Source organism: Glycine soja, chromosome 16 (assembly GCF_004193775.1).
Source record: "Glycine soja cultivar W05 chromosome 16, ASM419377v2, whole genome shotgun sequence".
NCBI lineage: Eukaryota > Viridiplantae > Streptophyta > Magnoliopsida > Fabales > Fabaceae > Glycine > Glycine soja.
This window is the reverse complement of record NC_041017.1, coordinates 29,563,712-29,590,578: the sequence shown is the minus strand read 5'-3', so window position 1 is coordinate 29,590,578 and position 26,867 is coordinate 29,563,712. Positions and strand designations below refer to the sequence as shown.

Sequence of the window (26,867 nt, the reverse complement as noted above, 5' to 3'; positions counted from 1 at the left end):
AAAAATAAATCTATATATCCTTGTTCATTTGTGGAGGCAAAGTGGCACAACTGCTCAACGAACAAGAAATGCTTTTAACAAAATTTAACTTTTTACAACTCCAGCTGCTTATACGTCCTGTGTCCAAAGCAAAGTGTTCCCTGTATATATAAAAGGAGAGATCAAGTTCCTCAAGAGCAATAAATAATTTTTTTCTTGTCTGTCAACTTAAAATATTTTTTTATATAAAAAACTGATTATTTACCATATTGTTTCATATTTTCTTCTCATGAATTAAACAAGTCTTAGCCCCCTCTATTAGAATTCTTCTCCTGCCAATGAATAAAATCTCTCCCCTCTCCTTTAAACAACACATGCAGTGCACGACTTTCTTTCGTATACCCTATAAGAATAAGTCTTTACCCTTTAGCATTTCTATTAAATTATTTTTCAAAGCTGTTATCATGAAAAATAGTCACTATTTTTGGCCTAGATCAAGAATATCACAAATGGTTTTATTTTAAAATTTTACGACTCTGAAGGAAAATTGTATTATATTGTCTCCGCTAAAAATTAAGACAAAATGAGAAATAGTGATGATGCATTCGCAATGTGCTGATAATTTTCATGTTGACTTGGCTATTTCATGTTCTAAGCATGACAAATAAACCATGTTCGATACAAGCACTGTTAATCCACCACAGTGGAAAATATAAATTCGCGTTTGTAACTTGTATTTACCCTTCATAAAAACTAAATAAAAAATATATATAAGAAAAAAATCAAAGAAAATTAAAAGGGACAAAAATTACCTTAGAAAAATAATATGAAGATCAGAGAATTTGTGTTCTTGTATTTATCCTCCACAGAAGCTTAATAAATAAATAAAAAAAGGCTTAACAATTGACTATTTTAGAAATAAACAACGAAAATGAAATAATATTGTGTATGCGTAGCTAGGTATGTATATTTGAATTAATCAAATTAGATTTTATTTCTATGAGTATTTATAACTCAAATGATAATTTTGATATGAGTATTTTCTTCTTCATAATTATAAATATGTGATATTTTAATATAGAATTGAATTTAGAAGATTCGATGTATGTTTTAATGATTATTTCACAATCATGTGTCATCTTGACGTATCGATCTGAACAAACTTAATAAAAAATGATGAAGCTTAATAGAAGAAGCCCACACCCCAATGTCATCACTCTTCATTTTCTACTAAAGAAATATGTGAAGCTTCATGAAAAAGTCATTTTAAGTTTCGTAGAGACCCAACACCCTAACCATCCAACGACACTGTCAAACCAATTAAGTATACGCGTAGGGCCATAGTGAAAGAAAAAAACATATGAAGCTTCATAGAATACTCTCTTTAAGTTTCGTAGAGATCCTAGGGTCATACTAAAAAAAAAAAAAAAAGATATGAAACTTCACAGAAACGCAATAAGATTAAGGCTATATATAAGTTTGCTTGTTTTATTAGAATGGAGACCGAAAACTCACACAAACCTTTATTCAAAATTCTGATGGCTGTGCGATCATTCTCTTACGATGTGTTCCTCAGCTTCCGAGGGGAAGATACTCGTTATTGTTTCACTGGCAATCTCTACAATGTCCTTCGCGAAAGGGGAATTCACACCTTCATTGATGACGACGAGCTCCAGAAAGGGGACCAAATCACGTCAGCACTTCAGGAAGCAATTGAGAAGTCCAAGATTTTCATCATCGTGCTCTCTGAAAACTACGCATCTTCCTCCTTTTGCTTAAACGAACTCACTCACATCCTTAACTTTACTAAGGGGAAGAATGATCTGTTGGTTTTGCCAGTTTTTTATATAGTGGATCCTTCAGATGTCCGACACCACAGAGGTAGTTTTGGAGAAGCACTGGCTAATCATGAAAAGAAGTTGAATTCTACTAACATGGAGAACCTTGAGACATGGAAGATCGCTCTGCACCAAGTTTCTAACATTTCTGGCTATCATTTCCAACATGATGGGTACGAGACATGGCTATCATTTCCTCACTTTATTTTAAATTCTTTAATTTTGACTTGTCTAATGACACTTTAATGTTCAATTTTAAAGAGATCAAATTATAACCACATAAATAGTAATATGCTCCGGTACGAGACATGGGTTTAGGTACGCATTACGCGGCCTTACCAAGAACTGGTCCTTGGGGATGTATAAAACTAGTACACTATTTATTTTGTTTGAGTTACTGTATACAAATTTCCTCATCGTTTTTGTTCACGAATTGTTTACAAATTTTAAGGAACTAGTTCGAAAACCAATCATGAATTGGTATGCACGAACCAATTCGCGGTTTTATGGTAAAGTGAGCGAATTCTGTAACATAGAATCAAAATACTTGTTAACTTGAGAAAACACCATACATATCAACAGATGGACATGAGGTATTTAGTCTGACTTCAAACAATTTTTTTTATTGAACAGGGACAAATATGAATACAAGTTTATTAAGGAGATAGTTGAATTGGTGTCTAACAAGTTTAATCGTGATCTTTTACATGTTTCGGATGCCCTGGTTGGGCTAGAGTCACCGGTGCTAGAAGTAAAGTCACTTATGGATGTTGGATCTGATGATGTCGTCCAAATGGTGGGGATCCATGGACTTGGCGGAGTGGGTAAAACAACACTTGCTGTCGCAGTCTATAATTCCATTGCTGACCATTTTGAAGCCTCTTGCTTTCTTGAAAATGTGAGAGAAACTTCCAACAAAAAGGGATTACAACATCTCCAAAGCATCCTTCTTTCTAAAACAGTTGGAGAGAAGAAAATTAAGTTAACAAATTGGAGAGAAGGAATTCACATAATAAAGCGTAAGCTCAAGGAAAAGAAGGTTCTTTTGATTCTAGATGATGTTGACGAACAAAAACAGTTACAAGCAATTATTGGCAGCCCTGATTGGTTTGGTGGTGGAAGTAGAGTCATCATCACCACTCGAGATGAACATTTGTTAGCACTTCACAATGTTAAAATAACATATAAGGTGAGAGAGTTGAATGAGAAACATGCTCTTCAATTACTTAGTCAGAAGGCTTTTGAATTGGAAAAAGAAGTTGATCCAAGTTACCATGATATTTTGAATCGAGCGGTAGCTTATGCTTCAGGCCTTCCGTTGGCTTTAGAAGTGATAGGTTCCAACTTATTTGAAAAAAGTATAGAAGAATGGGAATCTGCTCTAAATGGATATGAAAGAATTCCTGATAAAAGCATCTATATGATACTTAAAGTAAGCTATGATGCTTTGAATGAAGATGAGAAAAGTATTTTTCTTGACATTGCTTGTTGCTTCAAAGATTATGAATTGGGAGAGCTCCAAGATATACTTTATGCTCATTATGGTCGTTGTATGAAATATCATATTGGGGTGTTGGTTAAAAAATCTCTCATAAACATTCATTGGTGGGGTAAGCTCATGAGATTACATGACTTGATAGAAGACATGGGTAAAGAAATTGTCCGAAGAGAATCACCAACAGAGCCTGGGAAACGTAGCAGGTTATGGTCCCATGAGGATATAAATCAAGTTTTACACGAAAATAAGGTAAGTAAGATTGATACACTGAATGGTTTGGCTTTCATCTTTAAACGTGGATTATCTCTTTTAGTTAGTACATGCTCTTGTCACAAGTATTTTTTGCTTTATAATATGTACATTTCTTTAAATAGGCATGTTAAAGTCCCAATGTATATTCATGTATTGTGGTTGATTCATGATTTTTGTGTTAAAAGGGGACTAGAAAGATTGAAATCATATGTATGAATTCTTCCTCATTTGGAGAAGAAGTAGAATGGGATGGAGATGCCTTCAAGAAGATGAAAAATCTCAAAACACTAATTATCAAGAGTGATTGTTTTTCCAAAGGTCCCAAACATCTTCCTAATACTTTAAGAGTATTGGAATGGTGGAGATGTCCTTCACAGGATTGGCCACATAATTTTAACCCAAAGCAACTTGCTATATGCAAGTTACCCGATAGTAGCTTTACATCACTCGGGTTGGCCCCATTATTTGAAAAGGCAAGTGTATTGAGTTCACTTCATTGATATTCTATTGTAATAAGTTCACTTTATGGTTATTTGTGTTTTTTTTTTTTTACGTTTTGTAGTAATAATCACTTCTTGTTTATTGATTTACTTCTTTTTTTTATTTCCTTTTTACATTGCAGAGGCTCGTGAATTTGACAAGTTTAATTTTGGACGAGTGTGATAGTTTAACAGAGATACCAGATGTATCTTGTCTCTCAAATTTGGAAAATTTGTCATTTAGAGGGTGTCCGAATTTATTTACAATTCACCATTCAGTTGGTTTATTGGAAAAGCTTAAAATCTTGGATGCTGAATTTTGCCCAGAGCTTAAGAGTTTTCCACCGTTGAAGTTGACCTCTCTCGAATGGCTTGAACTTTCGTATTGTTTCAGTCTCGAGAGTTTTCCTGAAATATTAGGAAAAATGGAAAATATAACAGAACTTCACTTGATTGAATGTCCCATAACAAAACTCCCACCTTCATTTCGAAATCTTACTCGGCTTCAAGTGTTGAGACTGGGACCCGAAACTGCTCCGTTAATGGACTTTGATGCTGCCACCCTCATTTCGAACATCTGCATGATGCCAGAACTATATGATATTTCAGCTAGCAGTTTGCAATGGAAGCTATTGCCTGACGATGTTTTGAAATTGACCTCAGTTGTGTGTTCAAGCATTCAATCTCTTTCTTTGGAACTGTCAGATGAGCTTCTTCCGCTATTTCTCTCATGTTTTGTAAACGTGAGAAATTTAAATCTATCATGGAGTAAATTCACAGTTATTCCCGAATGCATCAAAGAATGCCGCTTTTTAACTACCCTTACTTTGGATTATTGCGATCGTCTCCAAGAAATTAGAGGGATTCCTCCAAACTTGAAAGAATTCTCTGCATTAGGATGCCTAGCTTTGACTTCCTCAAGCATAGGCATGATACTGAATCAGGTAGTGTTTTTTATGCTTTCAATTTGGTCATTGACAGAGTATTTTAATGTTAGCTAAACTTGATCAATTATTTATGACTAACAGGAACTGCACGAGGTCGACTTTAGTTTACCAATACTAAAGATTCCAGAGTGGTTTGAGTGCCAGAGTCGGGAACCATGGAGGATATTCGATTATCACTCATATGTATGTGAAGATTCTTGGGACGAATGCGGAATCCATGTATTGAAAGAGTAAAGCAGCATGGAGGATATTCGATTAACTGATCCTTTTAGAAAAAGAAAAATTTGTAGTTCAGAGATTGCGGTTGGGGAAAAAGCAAAGATTAGTAGGCAGTGAAGTTGTTGAGACACAATTTGTAGAGCAGCAACAACATATGGGTTTTTTCTCACACGTGTGGATGAAAGAGGAATCAAGTTGAGGAGTTGTATGGTATCAAGGCTGATAAAAGACAACACTGTAAGTAGCCCTACTGATTCTTGTTGTCTAGTCAAGTTTGGTTTTAGATATTCTATTTTGCTTTGGATTCAATGAAAATAGATCGAGCATTCCAATCTCTTAATACATTCCTCTGAATCAGTACTCTTTTAAAGAACTAAAAGAAAGGAATTTTATTCAAATGAATCCAAAACCAAATAATTACATCAGATGGAGCAATGTCTATTGCATAGCCAATCACCATCCAATACTAATAAATATACGAGAGCAAAAATTAAAATTAAAATATTAATAAAATTATATATATATATATATATATATATATATATATATATATATGTGGGTTTTTTAATTGATATTTGATCATTTCCGTAGGATAGAGTAACCAAAGTGAAAGAAAGGTTAATTTAGATGAGAGAGCTTTTGAAACGTGAGGCATAGAAAACAAGAAAGAAGAACGGCCTTGGTCTTTCACTCTTTCCAGAAAGCTCTATCTTTTATTACTTTTTAAAAAATATTATTTTAAATTGGTTTGGTTAAAAAAAATACTGTAAAGCTTTTAAAAAGGAAAGTTGGCAAATATTGTCTCTGTAAGAAATGATGAGATTCTTTTCTAAATTGTAGTATTTTTTATATTTTTTTCAATTGTTATATATTTATTATTTTAATTTTATTTATAATACAAATAAAACAATATTTTGAGTTCAAATAGAAAAATATAAAAAATACTAATACATGGTGTCAATACACATAAAATTGTGTCAAGTAATCATGAATTAGAGTGAATTTTTAGGTAAAATATTTAAATTTATATGCTACTCGATGTATTGCACTTGACCCAAGTGCGCAGTGGAGGCCTTGGCTCCAGATTTTTATTTTTTATTTTTCAATATAAATTCCTTCAAACATATACAGAATTCATAACTTATCCGTGCAGTCTAGAGAGAATTTGCTGAGGCTAACAAATTGATTAAGTGAGCTAGTGTTTTATGCAACTTTAACCGAAAATTGTAATTTTGAAATCCTAAACGTGCAATTAAATAAATTCCTTACCATTTTAAAATTATGGCGGTTAATTTTTAACTTTTAAGTGATATTTATTTGTTTTATATTTTTTTACAAAATATTGTATCCCTTTTTATGGTTTTTATTGAGAAGATAATTGCATTTTTTCATTTTAGATAAGATATTTAAGTATCATTTATTTTTCTTTTTATAATCCATTTGTTATTTTAAAATCTATAAATGACTACATTTGTATTCAAATGATTTGATTAGTTTTTCCTTTATATTGATTTGATAATTACATATTAAAGACAATTTATTAACATCTGTGAATGAGATAAACTTACAAAACTATGTAAGAAATTGATTGCTTAAATTTTTAAGTACATATATCAACAAATATTCTCTTCTATTACTATTTTTATATTCTTTTTTGTTTTTTTTCTTCTTTTTTCTGTTTTGGTCATTGCATTTTACTAACATAATTTATTTTAATCGAGTAAGTTTTTATAACATAATCAATAAGATATTTTTAAAAAAATTATGGTTAAAGTATATACAAATTCTTGTTATAAATCTATAATGATTCTTTGTAACATGTGAAACATTTGTAATCTTAAATATTTTTATAATAAAATATATTTTTTTGTTTTCTATTTAAATATATTTTATATTATATATATTTTTTCACAAACCACAAATATCTTTCACTAAAAGCAATTATTTAATGAAATTGTATTTCTATGACTCATTGATTAAATTGAGACAATCTTTTTGTCAATTGATTCAAGCACTCTATGGTTTTATATAATATATTCTTTTATCATTTTGGAAAAATACAATTATGAATTTTTTGTATCATATTTTTTGTTAATATATTTGTTAGATAAATTTTAATTTTTCCACAAAAAAGATAAATTTTAATTTCTATAATTTGGGACCCTGTGATTCAAGTCTGATTCGGTCCTTGGTACGTATAATAATAACGCAACACGTAATTCAAGCAGGAAAAAAAGAAACTTTGAAGAGGCAAGTGTACATTAACTAAACATGTGTATACAATTGCAGCTGAGGTAGAAAGGACAAAAGAACACATGCTAAATTGTGAGAACATAGTGTAGAAACTATTGCTTGAAGGTGTGTTTCTTTTTTCCTTCTCCATGCAAAGGCTGTAGCTGAACTGTTGAACCACAATACAAAGGGCATGACAAGGTGGACGTGAGCTTCTCTTAAAGGAGACAAAGCTGGATTAATATATAAGCATTATAATTTGATTACTATATTTGAATGCATTATGAATTTTCAATATAATTTTAAATGCATTGAATAAATATCACCGTGTCTATATATATTGATATGGAACCAAAAGCAGAAAACACAGCATCAGAAACAGAGAAAACGACAACATCATACTTATGGAACCAAGGTGCAAAAAGAAGTAAAGCCCCATAGGAGAATTTCAAAACCATCATACCTCAGAGACTACGTTTAAGGTGGAGGGTAGAATTGGTAGAGCAATCTCAGTGTAATCTTGCTTGGTTGATGCTTGTCTGTCCAGAGGAGACAAGTATAACAAATTTCTGTTATTTTGTAACATTCCTATGAACATAATTCTGTTACTAGGAATACTACAAGTATTTATGTAAATAACAAGCAAGGTGTGAAATAATATTGCCCTTTTACCTATAATTTCTCTTCTTCTTCCTTGTTCTTTTGGAAGTCCTGGCCTTCGAAGCCGGTTTCTGAGACACAGCCTATCATATATCAACTACCCAAATTAATAGTAAAACAAACATCATAATGAAAGAGAGCTCTGTCATAGTGATTATCCCAAGAGGACCAGTTCCAAGCAATGGTCTTTTCCATGATGCAAATCCTAAGAAGCCTACCTTGGTAAGAACAAGAAATTAACATACTTTTGGTTGGTCAAGCATTAAAAATATTAGTGAAATTTCAAAGTGATGAGAAAACAAGGTATAAAATAGTGTAGTATTGTGATTAAAACGTTTTTGCTCCAGGTGAAAATATAAACTGGCTAAAGTGGCTATTAATAAAATTGGAAACGTGTAAATGAGTATAGTTGTCCCTGTGAATGGAAACATGATGCAAATAAATTAGTAATGTAGTTACATTGTACGAAATAAATCTCAATAAATCTTTAGCTATTTATATTTTTTCTCATCCAGCTGGTTCAATTCAGTTCCGGTAGTTTCATTATATATTTGTGCCTAAATAATTTTTTGAATAAATTATTCATTTTGACTGAAGTAACGTCTTTTTTTTTTTAAAAAAAGAACTAAAGGTAGCCCCTCTCTGGTATAGGAACCTACAAGTCAAAAGAACTTACGTAAAGATATCTTCAAAAGTTGTTACTGTTTATGCTTACATCTTTATCATCAGTCAGACCTGCAATGTTACCTCCGTCAGCCTAGAGGGACTCCACAACATTAAGTAATCTTCTGTTAACTCGCCACTTGGTGTTGCCAAGTGTGTCCAAAAAAATGTATCATTAAAAAGCAAAAAAAAGTTAAGCTTATATAACAGAATCACGGTATCAAATTTTGACTAAGCATGTTTGGTTTGACGGTGTAACCTGTGAATCACGATAATTTTGATCAAACTTGATTTGATTTTATATCAATATGTTTGGATGTTATTTTATAATTTCATATTCGATCCTCAAAATAACTGTGACTTCAAAGTAGGTAGGAGGAGCTAGCTTTCAATTTAACCTAAATTGATTCAAGAAATTATAAAATATTATTATTTAACTTCGTGATAGACTATATTATAGTTGGACATTCATATTTTCTTAAGACTTTACTTATTTGGATAGTTGAAAATTTATTATTATATTTACTTGTTCTCTCAGTTAAAGACATAATATACATGATTAATAATTTGAATAAAAATATCATGTTTATTCACTTTTTTAATTGTTTTATTAGGTAAATATTATTTAGTGGATGTTAGCTACCCAACACCAATGGGGTATCTTGGTCTTTATAGATGTGAACGTTATTATCTCCCTGGTTTTAGACGTAAATCTGGATTTGCAAATGATAATCAGGTCTTCAATTTTTATCACTCAAGTTTAAGGTGCACAATAGAAAGAACTTTTGTTGTGTGGAAGAATAGGTTTGCAATTTTATGTCATATGCCTAAATACAAATTTGAAACACAAGTTCCAATAGTTTGTGCAATAATGACTATACATAAAGGAATGTTGAAATGGATTTTGATTTTATACGCTATGAAGAAGAAGACATATTTCTTGATGTAGATTATAATAATCACAATGAGACTAGCTTTGACCAATCCCAAGTTCTAAACATAGTTTCTGCATCAGAGATGGATCATATTCGAGACTATATTCGAGATTAAATTATACGGTACAAGAAAAAAAACTAATATTATATTTATTATTGAATTTGATTGACTTTATATATGTTTCTTATTTGTACTTTTTAATTTAAATATATTTGTGTATTTATGTTAATTTTAATTTTTTACAATGAATATGAGTTTATATATCTATTTAATTTTAATTTATTTTTATGTATATAAAAAAATAGTAAATTATAATAACAAATAAGTATTCAAAGACTTAAGGTCTATTTTAGTAATTTTACTTTCAAAATTAATTATGACTAAAAATATTCAAACATTATTCTCTTTAAAAATTAATTTTCTAATAATGTTATCCAAACAAAAATCACCTAAAATCAATTATATAAAATCACGTTAATCAAAAATTACTTTATGATTTAAAATTAATTTTATCAACATTCATCCAAACACGCCCTAAATAAACAATCTAAGAATTGTGCCTTTGTGCAGGGAAAATTAAAAAATACGATGGCTTAAATAAAATTTTAGACATAATTGATTTCTAAGTCCGAAGCACATTTAAATGTAGAAGACTATAAAAATTGAAAGTTAAGAGAAATTAACAATAATGTGAAATAAAAAAATTGGAAATGTTGAAACTTCAAGTGAAAACAGTAATAAAAAGACACAGAATACACTGGCAGACTAAGAGTCCTCCATATATAAAACATTACTGTAAACTTCAATGTAAGGCAACACGCAAAATGCACAAGCAAAGCCACTGACTAACTATCAAACTATCAAGTACCGCCATAACAGTGACCGTACCATAAATAACACCTCCCTGGAAATGATAATACAATAAAGATGAGATTATCGTATGATATGATGTACCTCTTGTTTCACACCCATACAAATTAAGTATGAGCGTAGGGCCATAGTGAAAAGTCTTTTTAAGTTTAGTATAACCACTGTAAGAATCCAACGACACTGTCATACCAATTAAGTATGAGCGTAGGGCAATAGTGAAAGAAAAAGACGTATGAAGCTTCATAGAAAACTCTCTTTAAGTTTCGTAGACATCGTAGGGCCATAGTAAAAAAAAAAAAAGAGATATGAAGCTTCACAGAAACGCAAGAAGCTTAAGGCTATAAAGTTTGCTTGTTTTATTACTATGGAGACCCAACACTCCTCCATATAAAATCATACAAATCTTTATTCTAAGTTCTGATGGCTGTGCGATCATTCTCTTATGATGTGTTCCTCAGCTTCCGAGGGGAAGATACTCGTTATGGTTTCACGGGCAATCTCTACAATGTCCTTCGGGAAAGGGGAATTCACACCTTCATTGATGACGACGAGCTCCAAAAAGGGGACGAAATCACCACAGCACTTGAGGAGGCAATTGAGAAGTCCAAGATTTTCATCATCGTGCTCTCTGAAAACTACGCATCTTCCTCCTTTTGCTTAAACGAACTAACTCACATCCTTAACTTTACTGAGGGAAAGAATGATCGGTTGGTTTTGCCAGTTTTTTATAAAGTGAATCCTTCAATTGTCCGAAAACACAGAGGTAGTTATGGAGAAGCACTGGCTAATCATGAAAAGAAGTTGAACTCTAATAACATGGAGAAGCTTGAGACCTGGAAGATGGCTCTGCAACAAGTTTCTAACATTTCTGGCCATCATTTCCAACATGATGGGTACGTACCCTCCTCGCTTACTTTATTTTAAATTCTTTAATTTTGACTTGTCTAATCACACTTTAATGTTCAATTTTAAAGAGATAAAAGTATAATCACATGAATGGTAATATGCTCCCGTACGAAACATGGGTTTAGTTACGCAATAGGCGGCCTTGCCAATAAGAACTGGTCCTTGGGGATGTATATATGCAACCGGTACACTATTTAAATTTATAATATGTTCTAATGTATAAATTAATAAGTTGTAAAAAAAAATTAATTCTTATAAAATATTTGAAGTCTTAATATTACTGACAATTGGTATTAATACTATTTATTTGTGATAGTTTATTTGAATTTATTAATATAATTTATCAGTTACACTTTAATCAATAGATTTATTATTATTTTAAGCTTATTTTTAAAAAAATATTATCTTTGTAACTAGATATAAGACTAAGGAAAGATAATAAATAATTTTTGGTTTCAAAATATTATTGTTTATTGGATACACGTGTCTTTAAGATATTTGGTTAAGAATTAAAAGAATTTTTTTTTGTTAAGATGCACAAATTTATATAATCCATCACTTTTTTTTATAAACGATCTCCGTAATAAATATTTTCTCTTTTAAGTCTTTAATATCAAATAAAAAATAATATTTTGAAACCAACGGTTATAGTTCCCAAAACCAGCAATTCAACAATTATTTATTTGTTAAAAAAAGGATAAATAATCATTTTGTTTCTGAATGTGTAGAACGTTCACAAATTCATTTTCAAAAAATAAAAATTTAAATTTTAGTTCTCGAATGAAAGAACCTATATAACACATTCAAGATGAATTTGTTAGTGTTACATATTTAAGGACAAAAATGACTGTTTAGTCAAAATATAATTTAATCTTTATTTTCTTCCATTTATAATCAATATTATGCTTATTAATTAATATTATACTTATTTTTATGTTTGTTTTCCTATTTTTTAAAATGTTTATTTTAATGTTATGTTTGGAACAATTAAAAAATAAGGAGATGAAAATTAAATTATATTTTGAATAAATAATCATTTTCGTCCATGAATATGAAAACGGAGTTAATTTTTTGTACTTCTTTTATTTGGGATTAAATTTTTTAATTTGCATCTTTCGGGAACAAATTTATCAACGTCTTACATATTCAAAAATGAAAATGAATATTTATCCAATAAAAAGAAGGAAATTTCTCTATCTCTTGTCTTTTGCCTTTTCAAATCTTTTGACTTCTAAGTTTGAGTTTTGCTTTTACTTTTTTTTTTTTTTTTGTCTCATCTTTGTTTTCACATCTTATGTCTTCATGCTGCAAAGCTTAGCTTTGCCCCTTCTTTTTGTTTTTGTTATTCTTTCTTCTCACCTCTAAAGTGGTTTATTTTATTTGAGCTACGATATGCAATTTTCCCCCATCGTTTCTGGTTCTTCTTCTTCAAGAATTTGTTTACTAGTTCGAAAATGAATCGTGAATTGGTATGCGCAAGCCAATTCACAGTTTTATGGTGAAGTGAGCGAATTCTGTGACTTGGGGATGTAACTTGGGATCGAAATACTTGTTAACTTGAAAAAATATTATACATATAAAAAAATGGACATGAGGTGTTAGTATGACTTCACACAATTTCTTTATTGAACAGGGGCAAATATGAATACAAGTTTATAAAGGAGATAGTTGAATCGGTGTCTAGCAAGTTTAATCGTGCTTTTTTGCATGTTCCGGATGTCCTAGTTGGGCTAGAGTCACCTGTGCTAGAAGTAAAGTCGCTTCTGGACATTGAATCTGATGATGTTGTCCACATGGTGGGGATCCATGGACTCGCCGCAGTGGGTAAAACAACACTTGCTGTCGCAGTCTATAATTCCATTGCTGACCAATTTGAAGCTTCTTGTTTTCTTGCAAATGTGAGAGAAACATCCAATAAAATTGGGTTAGAAGATCTCCAAAGCATCCTTCTTTCTAAAACAGTTGGAGAGAAGAAAATTAAGTTAACAAATTGGAGAGAAGGAATTCCCATAATAAAGCATAAGCTCAAGCAAAAAAAGGTTCTTTTGATTCTAGATGATGTTGATGAACATAAACAGTTACAAGCGATTATTGGCAATCCTGATTGGTTTGGTCGTGGTAGTAGAGTCATTATCACAACTCGAGACGAACATTTGTTAGCGCTTCATAATGTTAAAATAACATATAAGGTGAAAGAGTTGAATGAGAAACATGCTCTTCAATTACTTACTCAGAAGGCTTTTGAGTTGGAAAAAGAAGTTGATCCAAGTTACCATGATATTTTGAATCGAGCGGTAACTTATGCTTCCGGCCTTCCATTAGCTTTAGAAGTAATAGGTTCCAACTTATTTGAAAAAAGTATAGAAGAATGGGAATCTGCTCTAAATGGATATGAAAGAATTCCTGATATAAAGATCTATGCAATACTTAAAGTAAGCTATGATGCTTTGAATGAAGATGAGAAAAGTATTTTTCTTGATATTGCTTGTTGCTTCAAAGATTATGAATTGGCAGAGGTCCAAGATATACTTTATGCTCATTATGGTCGTTGCATGAAATATCATATTGGGGTGTTGGTTAAAAAATCTCTTATAAACATTCATCGGTTACATAAGGTCATCAGATTACATAACTTGATAGAAGACATGGGTAAAGAAATTGTCCGAAGAGAATCACCAACAGAGCCTTGGAAACGTAGTAGGTTATGGTTCCATGATGATATAAATCAAGTTTTACAAGAAAATAAGGTCAGTAAGATTGATACATTGAATGGTTTGGTTTTTCATCTTTAAACATGAACTATCTCTTTGAATTATTACATGCTCTTGTGACAAGTATTTTTTGCTTGATCATATGTACATTTCTCTAAATAAGCATGTTAAACTCCGAATGTATGTTCATGTATGTATTGTGGCTGATTCGTGATTTTTGTGTTAAAAGGGGACTAGTAAGATTGAAATCATATGTATGAATTTTTCCTCATTTGGAGAAGAAGTAGAATGGGATGGAGATGCCTTCAAGAAGATGAAAAATCTCAAAACACTTATTATCAAGAGTGATTGTTTTTCCAAAGGTCCCAAACATCTTCCTAATACTTTAAGAGTATTGGAATGGTGGAGATGTCCTTCACAGGATTGGCCACATAATTTTAACCCAAAGCAACTTGCTATATGCAAGTTGCCCGATAATAGCTTTACATCACTCGGGTTGGCCCCATTGTTTGAAAAGGCAAGTGTATTGAGTTCATTTCATTGATATTGTATTTTAATGAGTTCACTTTATGGTTATTCATGCGTTCTTTTTTTTTTTCATTTTATATTAGTAATCACTTCTTGTTTATTGATTTACCTCTTTTTTTATTTCCTTTTTACTTTGCAGAAGTTCGTGAATTTGACAAGTTTAAATTTGAGCATGTGTGATAGTTTAACAGAGATACCAGATGTGTCCTGTCTCTCAAAATTGGAAAAATTGTCATTTGCAAGGTGCCGGAATTTATTTACAATTCACCATTCAGTTGGTTTATTGGAAAAGCTTAAAATCTTGGATGCTGAAGGTTGCCGAGAGCTTAAGAGTTTTCCACCGTTGAAGTTAACCTCTCTTGAAAGGTTTGAACTTTCGTATTGTGTCAGTCTCGAGAGTTTTCCTGAAATATTAGGAAAGATGGAAAATATAACAGAACTTGGCTTGATTGATTGTCCCATAACAAAACTCCCACCTTCATTTCGAAATCTTACTCGGCTTCAAGTGTTATACCTGGGACAGGAAACTTACCGGTTAAGAGGCTTTGATGCTGCCACCTTCATTTCGAATATTTGCATGATGCCAGAACTGTTTCGGGTTGAAGCTGCCCAATTGCAATGGAGGCTGCCTGACGATGTTTTGAAATTGACCTCAGTCGCGTGTTCAAGCATTCAATTTCTTTGTTTCGCAAACTGCGACCTGGGAGATGAGCTTCTTCCGCTAATTTTCTCATGTTTTGTAAATGTGATCAATTTAGATCTATCATGGAGTAAATTCACAGTTATTCCCGAATGCATCAAAGAATGCCGCTTTTTAACTATCCTTACTTTGGATTTTTGCAATCATCTTCAAGAATTTAGAGGGATTCCTCCAAACTTGAAAAAATTCTCTGCAATAGGATGCCCAGCCTTGACTTCCTCAAGTATAAGCATGTTGCTGAATCAGGTAGTGTTTTTTATGTTTTCAATTTGGTCATTGACAGAGTATTTTGATGTTACTAAACTTGATGAATTATTTATGACTAACAGGAACTGCACGAGGCTGGAGACACCAACTTTAGTTTGCCAAGAGTAGAGATTCCAGAGTGGTTTGAATGCCAGAGTCGGGGACCGTCAATTTTTTTCTGGTTCCGTAATGAATTCCCAGCCATAGCTGTTTGCGTTGTTAACTCAGATTTTAAGAAATTTTCTAGTTATCTAGTTCCCAGCGTGATCATTAATGGACATGAATACAAACATAAACCTTTATGTAGCTACTTTTTCGACGGAAAACCTTGTACGGTTGTTTTTCGTCTTCAAATGAAAGATAATTTACATGAAACACTATTAGAGAAAGAATGGAACCGTGCAGAGATTGTGTGTGAAGATTCGTGTGACGAATACGGAATCCATGTATGGAAACAGCAAAGTAGCATGGGGGATATTCGATTCACTGATCCTTTTAGAAAAAGAAATATTTGTAGTTCAGAGGTTGCGGTTGGGGAAAAAACAAAGATTAGTAGGCAGTGAAGTTGTTGAGACTCAATTTGTAGGGCAGCAACAGCATATGGGTTTTTTGTCACACTTGTGGAACTGAGAACTATCACTTGTAATTTCTTGCTGATAAAAGAAAACACTTTGAATAAATGATGAGATTCTTTTTTCTATTATAGTATTTTTTTTTTTAATATTTTTTTTCAATTGTTACATATTTATTATTTTAATTTATTTATCATACAAATAAAATAATATTTCAAGTTCACATAGAAAAATATAAAAAAATATTAATATGTAGAGTCAGTTGTAGACTCAAAATGATGTTAAGTAATTACTCATCAGATTAAATTTTTATATAAAATATTAAATTTATGTGATATTATAGATTTTATAATATTAAGATTAAAAGGTAAGAGATTAATTGATCGTAATTGGGGTTAGAACGAGATCCTTAAATGATTAAATTGAGGTTCATTTTGGAATATATAATGTGTTGTAATTCTTCTTTTACAATGATAATTACGAGATTGTTGTGTTTGACGGGCTAATTGATGTCATAATGTGACTTGGTTGAAAAAATTGAGCGTTTTTCGTGTTTTTAACCTATGATTGTGATTCTTTTAATTTTGACATGATTATGTGAAATTATTTGAGGAGTTTAATCATATGAACATAACATATTAATATTATTATTGTGTAACATGTATATGATGCAAAAGGCATGATAACGTGTTGTCTTGGGATTATGAAAATGTGATGAACTATGTGTAAGTAATAATTTGAGTATGGGTTAAATTGTTAGATCAATTAAGATGTGTGCATTGAGTTGTGAGTGATGAACTGTAAAATCACACTCATGAATTTACCACCCTTTATTAAAATTCTTCTCCTCCCATTGAATAAAATCTCTCCTCTTCCCCCTCCTTTAAACAACACATGTAGTGCACGACTTTTATATACCCTATAAGAACAAGTCTTTACCCTTCAGCATTTCTATTAAATTATTTTCCAAAGCTGTTATCATGAGAAATAGTCACTATCTTCATCACTATTTTTGGCCTAGATCGAGAATATCACAAATGGTTTTATTTTAAAATTTCACGACTCTGAAGGAAAATTGTATTATCTTGTTTCCACTAAAAATTAAGACAAAAATGAGGAGCAGTGATGATACATTCGCAATGTGCTGATAATTTCCATGTTGACTTGGCTATCTCATGTTCTAAGCATGGCAAATAAACCATGTCCAAGTGATAATTGCGAAATATAAGCTAATTTGATAATCAATTTTTGTTAAAAATGATTGTAATTTCTTTACTTTATTATTATTTTTAATGAAATAATGAAGAAATTAACATCTTTGTTATTTGTGATTAGTAGAATTAAAAAAAAAAGATTTCAAGTGTTTTGAGGAAAAATTGATGTAAAAACTGAAAGAAAAAAAACCTTGAAGAAAAAGTAGGAAGAATCGGGCGCTCGCGTTAGAGGCTTAACATGCACTCCGGGCTTAGCATGCACTCCAGACTTAGCCCGTTACAGGCTTTAGCGCGCATAATGCTCACGAAGAAGCCCAAAGGCACGCTTAGCGCGAAAGTCCGTACTAATCGCAAAGTCAGCGTGATAAGTAAGCTATTTAGTGCCTATATAAGGAGGAGAAAGCAGAAGGAAAAGACACACAGTCACACAACCCACACACAAGGTCTATCCCTTAGGGAAAATCCTCTCTCTTTAGTCATTTCCCTTTTTCTTGTTATTAGTCATCCATCACCTTCTTCCATTAACCCCCTAACGTGTAAAATCTTTTATGGCTATGAAAGACTAAATCTCTTTTGTTGGGAGTCAGCTAGAGGCCAAACTCTTATAATATAATTCTTTCCTATTATCTATTTATAATGCAATTTTGTTTCTATTATTCTTCTATTTGCTTTTATGTTATTAGGGTCTAATCACCTATATATTGTTTAGAGGTTAATGCACATTGAAAAATACAGGAAACTAAAGATAAGATAACTCAGCAGATGTGGGTGGAAACAAGAATTTTATAAAATAGAGAAAATCAATTATTATACTATGAGTAGTTTTGGCATACTAGGTCCCAACATCATTGCATTATGATTCTATCTTCATCTTATCTTTTATTTTTCTTATCTTATATTTTTTTATCTTCTATTTTCTTTTATCTTTATCATCTTTTAATTTAAATATTTTATCTTCTATTTTTATCTTTAAATCTTTTATTTTTCTTTTAAATATTTATCTTATCTCCTATCTTATTTATCTATTATTTTATTTACTTATCTCTAGTTTGCTTTTAAATTTAAATTGGATTTGAATCAATACAAACGAAATCCTTGTGGATTTAAAATTGGTGCACTTATCCGATCTATTAACAACAAGCACTCTTAATCCACCCCATCAGAAAATATAAATTCGTGTTTGTAACTTTTATTTACCCTTCATAAAAACTAAATAAAAATAACAAAATATATAAGAAAAAATTCAAAGAAAATTAAAAAGGACAAAAAATTGCCTTAGAAAAATAATATGAAGATCAGTGAATTCGTGTTCTTGTATTTATCACACAAAAGCTTAATGAAGAAATAAAAATAAAAGTTTAACAATTGACTATTTTAGAAAGAAACAACGAAAATGAAATAATATATCTTGTGTATGCGTAGCTAGGTATGTATATTTGAATTAATCAAATTGGATTTTATTTCATGAAGATAAGTATGTGCGTAGAGCCATAGTGAAAGAAAAAGACATATGAAGCTTCGTAGAAAACCAAGTTTCCTAGAGATCGTAGGGCCATAGTAAAAAAAAAAAAAAAGACATGAAGCTTCACAGAAACGCTATAAGCTTAAGGCTATAAGTTTGCTTTGTTTTATTACTATGGAGACCCAACACTCCTCCATCTACAGTCATACAAACCTTTATTCTAAGTTCTGATGGCTGTGCGATCATTCTCTTACGATGTGTTCCTTAGCTTCCGAGGGGAAGATACTCGTTATGGTTTCACTGGCAATCTCTACAATGTTCACCGGGAAAGGGGAGTTCACACCTTCATTGATGACGACGAGCTCCAGAAAGGGGACCAAATCGATCACCACAGCACTTGAGGAGGCAATTGAGAAGTCCAAGATTTTCATCATCGTGCTCTCTGAGAACTACGCATCTTCCTCCTTTTGCTTAAACGAACTCACTCACATCCTTAACTTTACTAAGGAGAAGAATGATGTGTTGGTTTTGCCAGTTTTTCATAAAGTGAACCCTTCAGATGTCCGACACCATAGAGGTAGTTTTGGAGAAGCACTAGCTAATCATGAAAAGAAGTTGAACTCTAATAACACGGAGAAGCTTCAGACCTGGAAGATGGCTTTGCACCAAGTTTCTAACATTTCTGGCTATCATTTCCAAGATGATGGGTACCCTTCCTCACTTACTTTATTTTAAATTCTTTAATTTTGACTTGTCTAATCACACTTTAATGTTAAATTTTAAAGAGATAAAAGTATAATCACATAAATTGTAATATGCTCCGGTTTGAAACATGGGTTTAGGTACGCAGTAGCGGCCTTACCAATAACTGGTCCTTGGGGATGTATATATACAATCGGTACACTATTTAAATTTATAATATGTTCTAATGTATAAATTAATAAGCTGCCAAAATTTTTTAATTCTTATAAAATATTTGAAGTATTAATATTACTGACAATTGGACTTAATATTATTTATTTGTGATAGTTTATTTGAATTTTATGATATATTTTTTATTAAGATAATTTATTAGTTGCACTTTAATCGATAGATTTATTATCATTTTAAGTTTATTTAAAAAATAATATTATCTTTTATACCTAGATATAAGACTAAGGAAAGATAATAAATTATTATTATTTTTAAAATATTATTGTTTATTTGATCTTACTGATTAGGACAAATTTATATATTCTATAACTTTTTTTTATAAAGAATCTCCATAATATATATTTTCTCTTTTTAGTCTTTAATACTAAATTAAACAATAATATATATTTTGAAACCAACAGTTACAGTTTCCGAAACCATGAATTCAATAATTATTTATTTGTTAAAATAAAAAGTTAAATAGTCATTTTTTAATTGAGACAAATTAATACATATGTTAACTTTCGTTCTTTACCATTAATGAGAGCCTACATGTCACATTTAGGGACAAATTTGTTAGTGCTCTACGCATTCAGGAGAATTCAGCTCTACACATCTATGGACAAAAATGATTATTTATCCAAATATAATTTAATCTTCATTTGCTCTTATTTTTTAATCGCTGCAAGTATAACATTTCAATAAACACTTAAAAAATAGGAAAACAAACATAAGTTAGAACAAATACAATAATAAACATAATATTGATTAATAAGCATGATTGATCTAAAATTTCTATTAATATAATTTAATCTTCATCTTCTCCCATTTTTTAATCGTTGTAAGTATAACATTACAATAAAAACTTTAAAAAATTAGAAAAGCAAACATAGGTTAGAACGAATCTAGTATGACCGTACCTTACTCAAAATATGAGATTCAAACAAAAATACATAACTATTAAGTTAATTCTTACAAAAAAAAATGAGACTCAACTTGATTTTTCCACTATCTAATGTTGTTTCAATAGAAATTTCAAAACAACAAACATGTTTGGTTTACTAATCAATATTATGCTTATTATTATGTTTATTTTAACTTATGGTTGTTTTTCTATTTTTAAGTGTTTAGTGTAATGTCATGTTTGCAACAATTAAAAATAAAATATGAAGATTAAATTATATTTTGAATAAATAATTATTTTCGTGACTAAATATGTAGAGCACTGACAAATTTTTGAGAATAAATTTGTCAGCATCTATACATTTAAGAATGAAAATGAATATTTATCCTAAAAAAAAGGAAATTTTCTCCTTTTCAAATCTTTGACATCTCAGTTTGAGTTTTGCTTTTACTTTTTTTTGGTTTCATCTTTGTTTTACACATCTTATGTCTTCACGCTGCAGAGCTTAGCTTTGTCCCTTCTCTTTGTATCTGTTATTCTTTCTTCTCACCTCTAAAGTAGTTTATTTTGTTTGAGTTATAATATGCAAATTTTCCCCATCGTTTCTAGTTCTTCTTCACGAATTTGCTTACAAATTTTAACGAACTAGTTCAAAAATGAGTCATGTGAATTTGTATTCACGAACCAATTTGCGATTTTATGGTGAAGTGAGCGAATTCTGTAACTTAGGATCAAAATACTTGTTAACTTGAAAAAACATCATACATATCAACAAATGGACATGATGGGTTTACTCTGACTTCACACAATTTCTTTGTTGAACAGGAACAAATATGAATACAAGTTCATTAAGGAGATAGTTGAATGGGTGTCTAGCAAGGTTAATCGTGATCATTTACATGTTTCGGATGTCCTGGTTAGGCTAGAGTCACCGATGCTCGAAGTTAAGTTGCTTTTGGATGTTGGACGTGATGATGTCATCCACATGGTGGGGATCCATGGGCTTGATGAAGTGGGTAAAAGATCACTTGCTGTCGCAGTCTATAATTCCATTGGTGGCCATTTTGAAGCTTCTTTCTTTCTTGGAAATGTGAGAGGAACTTCCAACGAGATAAATGGGTTAGAAGATCTCCAAAGCATCATTCTTTCCAAAACAGTTGGAGAAATTAAGTTAACGAATTGGAGAGAAGGAATTCACATAATAAAGCGTAAGCTCAAGGGAAAGAAGGTTCTATTGATTCTAGATGATGTTGATGAACAGACACAATTACAAGCGATTATTGGCAGCCTTGATTGGTTTGGTAGTGGCACTAGAGTCATCATCACCACTCGGGACGAACATTTGTTAGCACTTCACAACATTAAAATAACATATAAGGTGAGAGAGTTGAATGAGAAACATGCTCTTCAATTACTTACTCGGAAGGCTTTTGAGTTGGAAAAAGAAGTTGATCCAAGTTATCATGTGTTAATGATTTGGCAAGTGCACCAAATGTCCAAGTAGTAAAACTCGAAAGTCCGAGTGTCGAATTTCACAGGAATTTTGTTTTGTACTTTTATTGTATAATTTTCAATTCGTTAGGGAAGAAATAAAAAGTGATATAAAATAAGTAAAAGAATAGTAATAGATAACAACTAATGGTAGAGAAAATAATAGAAAGCAAAATAATTTATTAGAGAATTCAATAGAATGAGAATGTTAGGACCTAGCATGCCTCATTTACCTAGGATTTATGATTTTTAGATTTTTCTTTATCAATTAGGTGAATTTATCCTACTCATATCTATTCGATTACTTGCCCTTGATGCGTCATGATGACAAGTCTATTTTACCTACCAATCTCCCAATGCCTTTGCAAAGATTCAATAGATAAAATGCGTGAAGCTTTGATTCTAGATGTGTGCTTTAATGCATGGGCATAATATTATCATCCTATGTCTAGCTATGATTTTATTATGATATATTTTATTTTTGTTCTATTAGAAGTTATCCTCTGTCGAGCGCCTAACCCCTAAAACTGATACATGCATGTTTTCTTTAATTTTTATTAAGAGTTACCCTTTGTCGAGCATCTAACCCCTAACATAATGTAAAGAGGAGTAATGCATGAAATATAAATAAGAAAAGAAAATAGGATAGAAAACACGTGTTACATTGACAAATATGGAGTACATCATACATCTTTTGGCTTTTTAGGCCTGACAGGCCCTAACTAGGAGTTTAGCCTCCCATGGCCATTGAGGACCATACACTGAAATGGAGTTATAAGAATTAGTGGAGGAGAAGGGATGGAAGAAGGGAATAGAAAAAATGACGAGAGAGAAGAGAATTCCCTAAAGAAGAGTTCTCAGGCTTTGGGTATGTGTGAGAGTATTCTAAGACTTGGTGTGTCTTTTCCCTTTGGCTTGACTCCCTTTTTATAGTTGCTAGAGTGGACTTGGGCCTGCGTACTCGCGCTTAGCGCACTCTGCTCACTTAGTGCAGGTTCCTATTTTCGCGCTTAGCGCGTGCTGTGCGCTGAGTGCGTCTTGGGCTGGACCTGATGCTAAAATCTTCATCTTTTTATTTTTTATTTTTTGCATCCTTTTGCTTTTAATCCCTCCATTTTTTTATATCTGCAGCCATAAACAAAAAACATCAATTCCTAACAATTAAGCATGGATAACTGCTAAATAATTATTTTTACAGATATTTTAACTTTATTTTCATAAAAAAACATATTTTATTTAGCAGTTATCAAAATCCCCTAAATTAAAAGCTTTGCTTGTCCACAAGCAAAAATAAACATAAGAGCGGGCTTTGAATGCTCCAACACTTTTAATAGTTGCAATTTTTCAAATCCCTTCAGTTGGGTCTTCTTGCATTGGCCACGATCTTGTAATGGAAGCATAAGCAACATGGAGATAGAGTTGGTTACTAGCTAATCAAGAATCTATAATTTTTCTAGGATTTCAAAAATTAGGGTTATAAGAGAGCATTTATCCTAGAAAAACTTACACTTATTCAACCTAGGTTTATTTGTCTTTCAGCCTCAGCACTAATGGCACCTATTTATTTTCTGCCCTTTTTTTAAGAAAACACCGTTGGGTTTATTAGCTTTTTTTTATTTGAGGGTGCCTTATTGAGCATTGTTTTTACCTTCCTAAGATGATATTTATCCTAACCCTCCCCCAAATTAGGGGTATATCATGACTAAAACCCTTATGCTCTCTTAGAACCTTAAAACAAGGTCATGGATATCAGGAAAAAATATGGTTAGGGTCTTTATAGAAAAATAATTATCAAATTTGGCTCAATTATGGTGCAAGGGATAATTTATCATCAAAGGTTGGCTTTTTGGCTAGGTGGCTAAAAATAATAAGAAACATGGCCTTGATCATTTCCATTCCATGTAATCAATATAACAATCTAAGGATGATGCAAAATTGGGAAATTAAAAACAAACGTTCTCTCACAAATAAGTTCACACAACTCACCGGGACAAAATAAAATTGTTGGCTTACAACACCATGATTTCTTTAAGACAGACTAACATTTTCTCTCTTTGTTGTGATTCATACTCCACTACTTGACTGACGCTGGCCTTCATGGAACCAGCATTTCCATGAAATTGGTATGCAACATTTCAAGTGTTTAAGCCCTTTAAAAAAAAAAGCCTTAGCAACAGTGCCTCATAAATATCATGGAATTATTTGAGAGAAAATAAAACTAAAGACATAGTGACTGAATTGAAATAAAAATTATCTACAGATCAAGCTTATTTTTTTATTTATTAAATTACTTTTATTTTAATTTATTTTATTATTTATTTTATTTTTTTATTCTTTTTTATTATTTTTTTGCTTCCTCAACCCAATTCTAGCCGTGGGCCCCAATCAGCAGCTGCCAATTTTGCCATGATGTCATTCCTAACTCTAGCCTCAGTAGTCTTTCTGATCTCAGAGGGCTCACCCCTTCCCCCCATCAGTAGATGGCTGGCCTTCTAGCTAAGAAACTTGCTAGATGAAGGCCTCCGGGGTTGTCAGTGGTGGGTCCATCCCTAGGTGTATGGAGAGTCTGCAAAGACCATGGGCAATGATTTGTTGGCCTTGGTAGATGAACTGAAGCATCTGACTATGTTGGTCCATCAGGATTGAGGTGGGGGATGGTTGGCGGCGGACAACAAGTGGTGGGGCATAGTATGTTGGGGTGACATTTTCTGAAGTGGAGCGAGGGAAAATCCTAGGTGGAATCCCCTTTTTGAGTAGGCACTGCTCGACATTTTCATGAGACCAACTTGGTCTTCTCAGATGGATTCCTACTTTTCAATTCTTCACAATTGGTCCCCTTGGCAAGAATGTTTCCTTTGTGATCTAAGTCTTCCAAGCAAGACCTTAGATCTTTCTCCTCTTCACTGGGTAGATAATCCATAACATTGATTAGAGCTTTATCCAATGATGTTTGTGTAGTTTGGAGAATACCGATGTCTTCTTTATCTACCCCCTCCACCTTGAAGCACCTCCTATCTTTTCCTGGGCATTTAATTTCTTAAAAAATATTGAAGGTTACCTTTTGGTCGTCGATACTCATTTTTAGATTGTCATTCCCCATATCTACCACAAAGTTGGCAGTTAGCATGAAGGGTTTGCCTAGGATAAAAAGAATTTCTGCATCTTCTTCTATGTCTATGATGACAAAATCTATCGAGAAAGTAAAATGGCAGACTTTGACCAAGACATCTTCCACTACCCCGTATGGTTTAGTGATTGATCGATCTGCTAGCTGGAGCGTCATCTTGGTAGGGTCTATCTTTAGGTTTCCAATTCTCCTACACATTGAGAATGGCATCAAGTTGATGCTTGCTCCTAAGTCAATGAGAGCCTTCCCTACTGAATCATTCCCTATGGTGCAAGGGATTGTCACGCTCCCGGGGTCTTTAAATTTCTCGGGCAGCTTCCTCTGTGTCACTACACTACAGTAGCCTCCCACCATAATGTTTTCACTATCAATGTACTTCCCCTTCTTGGTGAGGATTTCCTTCATGAATTTGGTGTAGAGAGGCATTTGTTGTAAGGCTTCCCCAAATGACATGGTCATGTCTAGCCCTTTGAATATCTCCAAGAAATGCTTGAAGTAATGCTCCTTATTCTTCTTTGATGGCACCAAAGGATATGGGGGATCCTTTAGAGAGGCTGATGGGTCTTTTTTCCTAGCCTTTCAGGCTAGTTGGTTTTTGGTCTTGGAGGTTAAGAACTTATTTTCTTCTTCTTTCTCTTCTTCCTCTTTCTCCCCTTCTTTGTCTACCCTTCCTTCCTCAGACTGGTCTCCTTCAATTTTCTCTTCCTCTCCTTGTGCTCTCTTCTAACTTCTAGTCAAAAACTCCTTACATTCCTTTTTCAAGTTTTTTTTTTGTGGTTGCTCCAAAGGTGTTGGTGGGTCTTTCGGCTATTTGTTTGGCTAATTGCCCCACTTGTATTTTTAGGTTCTTGATGGAGGCTTCTGTGCTCATATGGTTGGACATGGATATCTGCATGAATTGATTCAGTGTCTCCTCAAGCCTACTAGTCTTCTCATAAAGATCTATCCCTTGGTTGGAATTTTGGGCTGGTTGACTTCCATGCTCCTTGTTGAATTGGTTCCCTGGATGATTCCTTTAGCTTGAGCCCTGTGTGAAATTTCTCCCTTGGTTGAATCCCGATGATCCTCCTTGGTTGTAGCCTTGGAATTTGTGGCAATTTTGAGCTCCCATGTAGTTTATACCCCCTAGAAGAATCTTCTTGCGCTATGCATTGCCCTGGCTCATGTGCTCTTCCGTAGATGTGGCATCCCCCTATTTGCATGATTAAAGAGTGAGAGGGACTCACCACTTGTAGTTGTTGCGAAAGCTTGCAAAGGGTCTCCGTTAGGGCCTCTATCTGCTGAGATAATAGCTTGTTCTGGGCCAAAGTTGCTTCTTGGGCTATGAGTTCCAGAAGGTATCTCTTTGTTGGTATGTACGCTCGATCACAAAGGATGGCGTGATCATTGGCTGCCATGTTTTCTATAAGCTCCATTACCTCTTCTGGTGTCTTCAGCTTGATTTTCCCCTTGCGGATGCGTCAAGGAGTTGCTTTGATTGTGGTCGTAGGCCATCTATAAAGATGTTTAGTTGCATTGACT

The 26,867-nt window shown here is 32.4% G+C and overlaps 1 protein-coding gene and 2 pseudogenes across 3 annotated transcripts; all 3 read left to right on the top strand.

The window, feature by feature from the left end:
• The first annotated feature begins 1,393 nt into the window (after positions 1 to 1,393).
• On the top strand, positions 1,394 to 8,122 carry LOC114390531 (TMV resistance protein N-like). Of its 3 annotated transcripts, none has more exons than XR_003661945.1 (6): positions 1,394 to 1,990; positions 2,451 to 3,564; positions 3,753 to 4,040; positions 4,190 to 4,990; positions 5,075 to 5,449; positions 7,806 to 8,122. XR_003661945.1 is itself a non-coding variant. In XM_028351286.1 (5 exons), the coding sequence occupies exons 1-5, from the start codon at positions 1,476 to 1,478 to the stop codon at positions 5,225 to 5,227; spliced, it is 2,871 nt and encodes a 956-aa protein (XP_028207087.1). In that variant the 5' UTR covers positions 1,394 to 1,475; the 3' UTR covers positions 5,228 to 5,552. The 3 variants fall into 3 exon arrangements, 1 of the variants encoding a protein (XP_028207087.1); XR_003661944.1 differs by having other exon boundaries at positions 7,502 to 8,122; XM_028351286.1 differs by lacking the exon at positions 7,806 to 8,122 and having other exon boundaries at positions 5,075 to 5,552.
• Positions 8,123 to 10,969: 2,847 nt separating this feature from the next.
• Positions 10,970 to 16,364, top strand: LOC114389611 (annotated as a pseudogene).
• Positions 16,365 to 19,064: 2,700 nt separating this feature from the next.
• LOC114389609 lies at positions 19,065 to 22,612 on the top strand (annotated as a pseudogene).
• Positions 22,613 to 26,867: the final 4,255 nt, after the last annotated feature.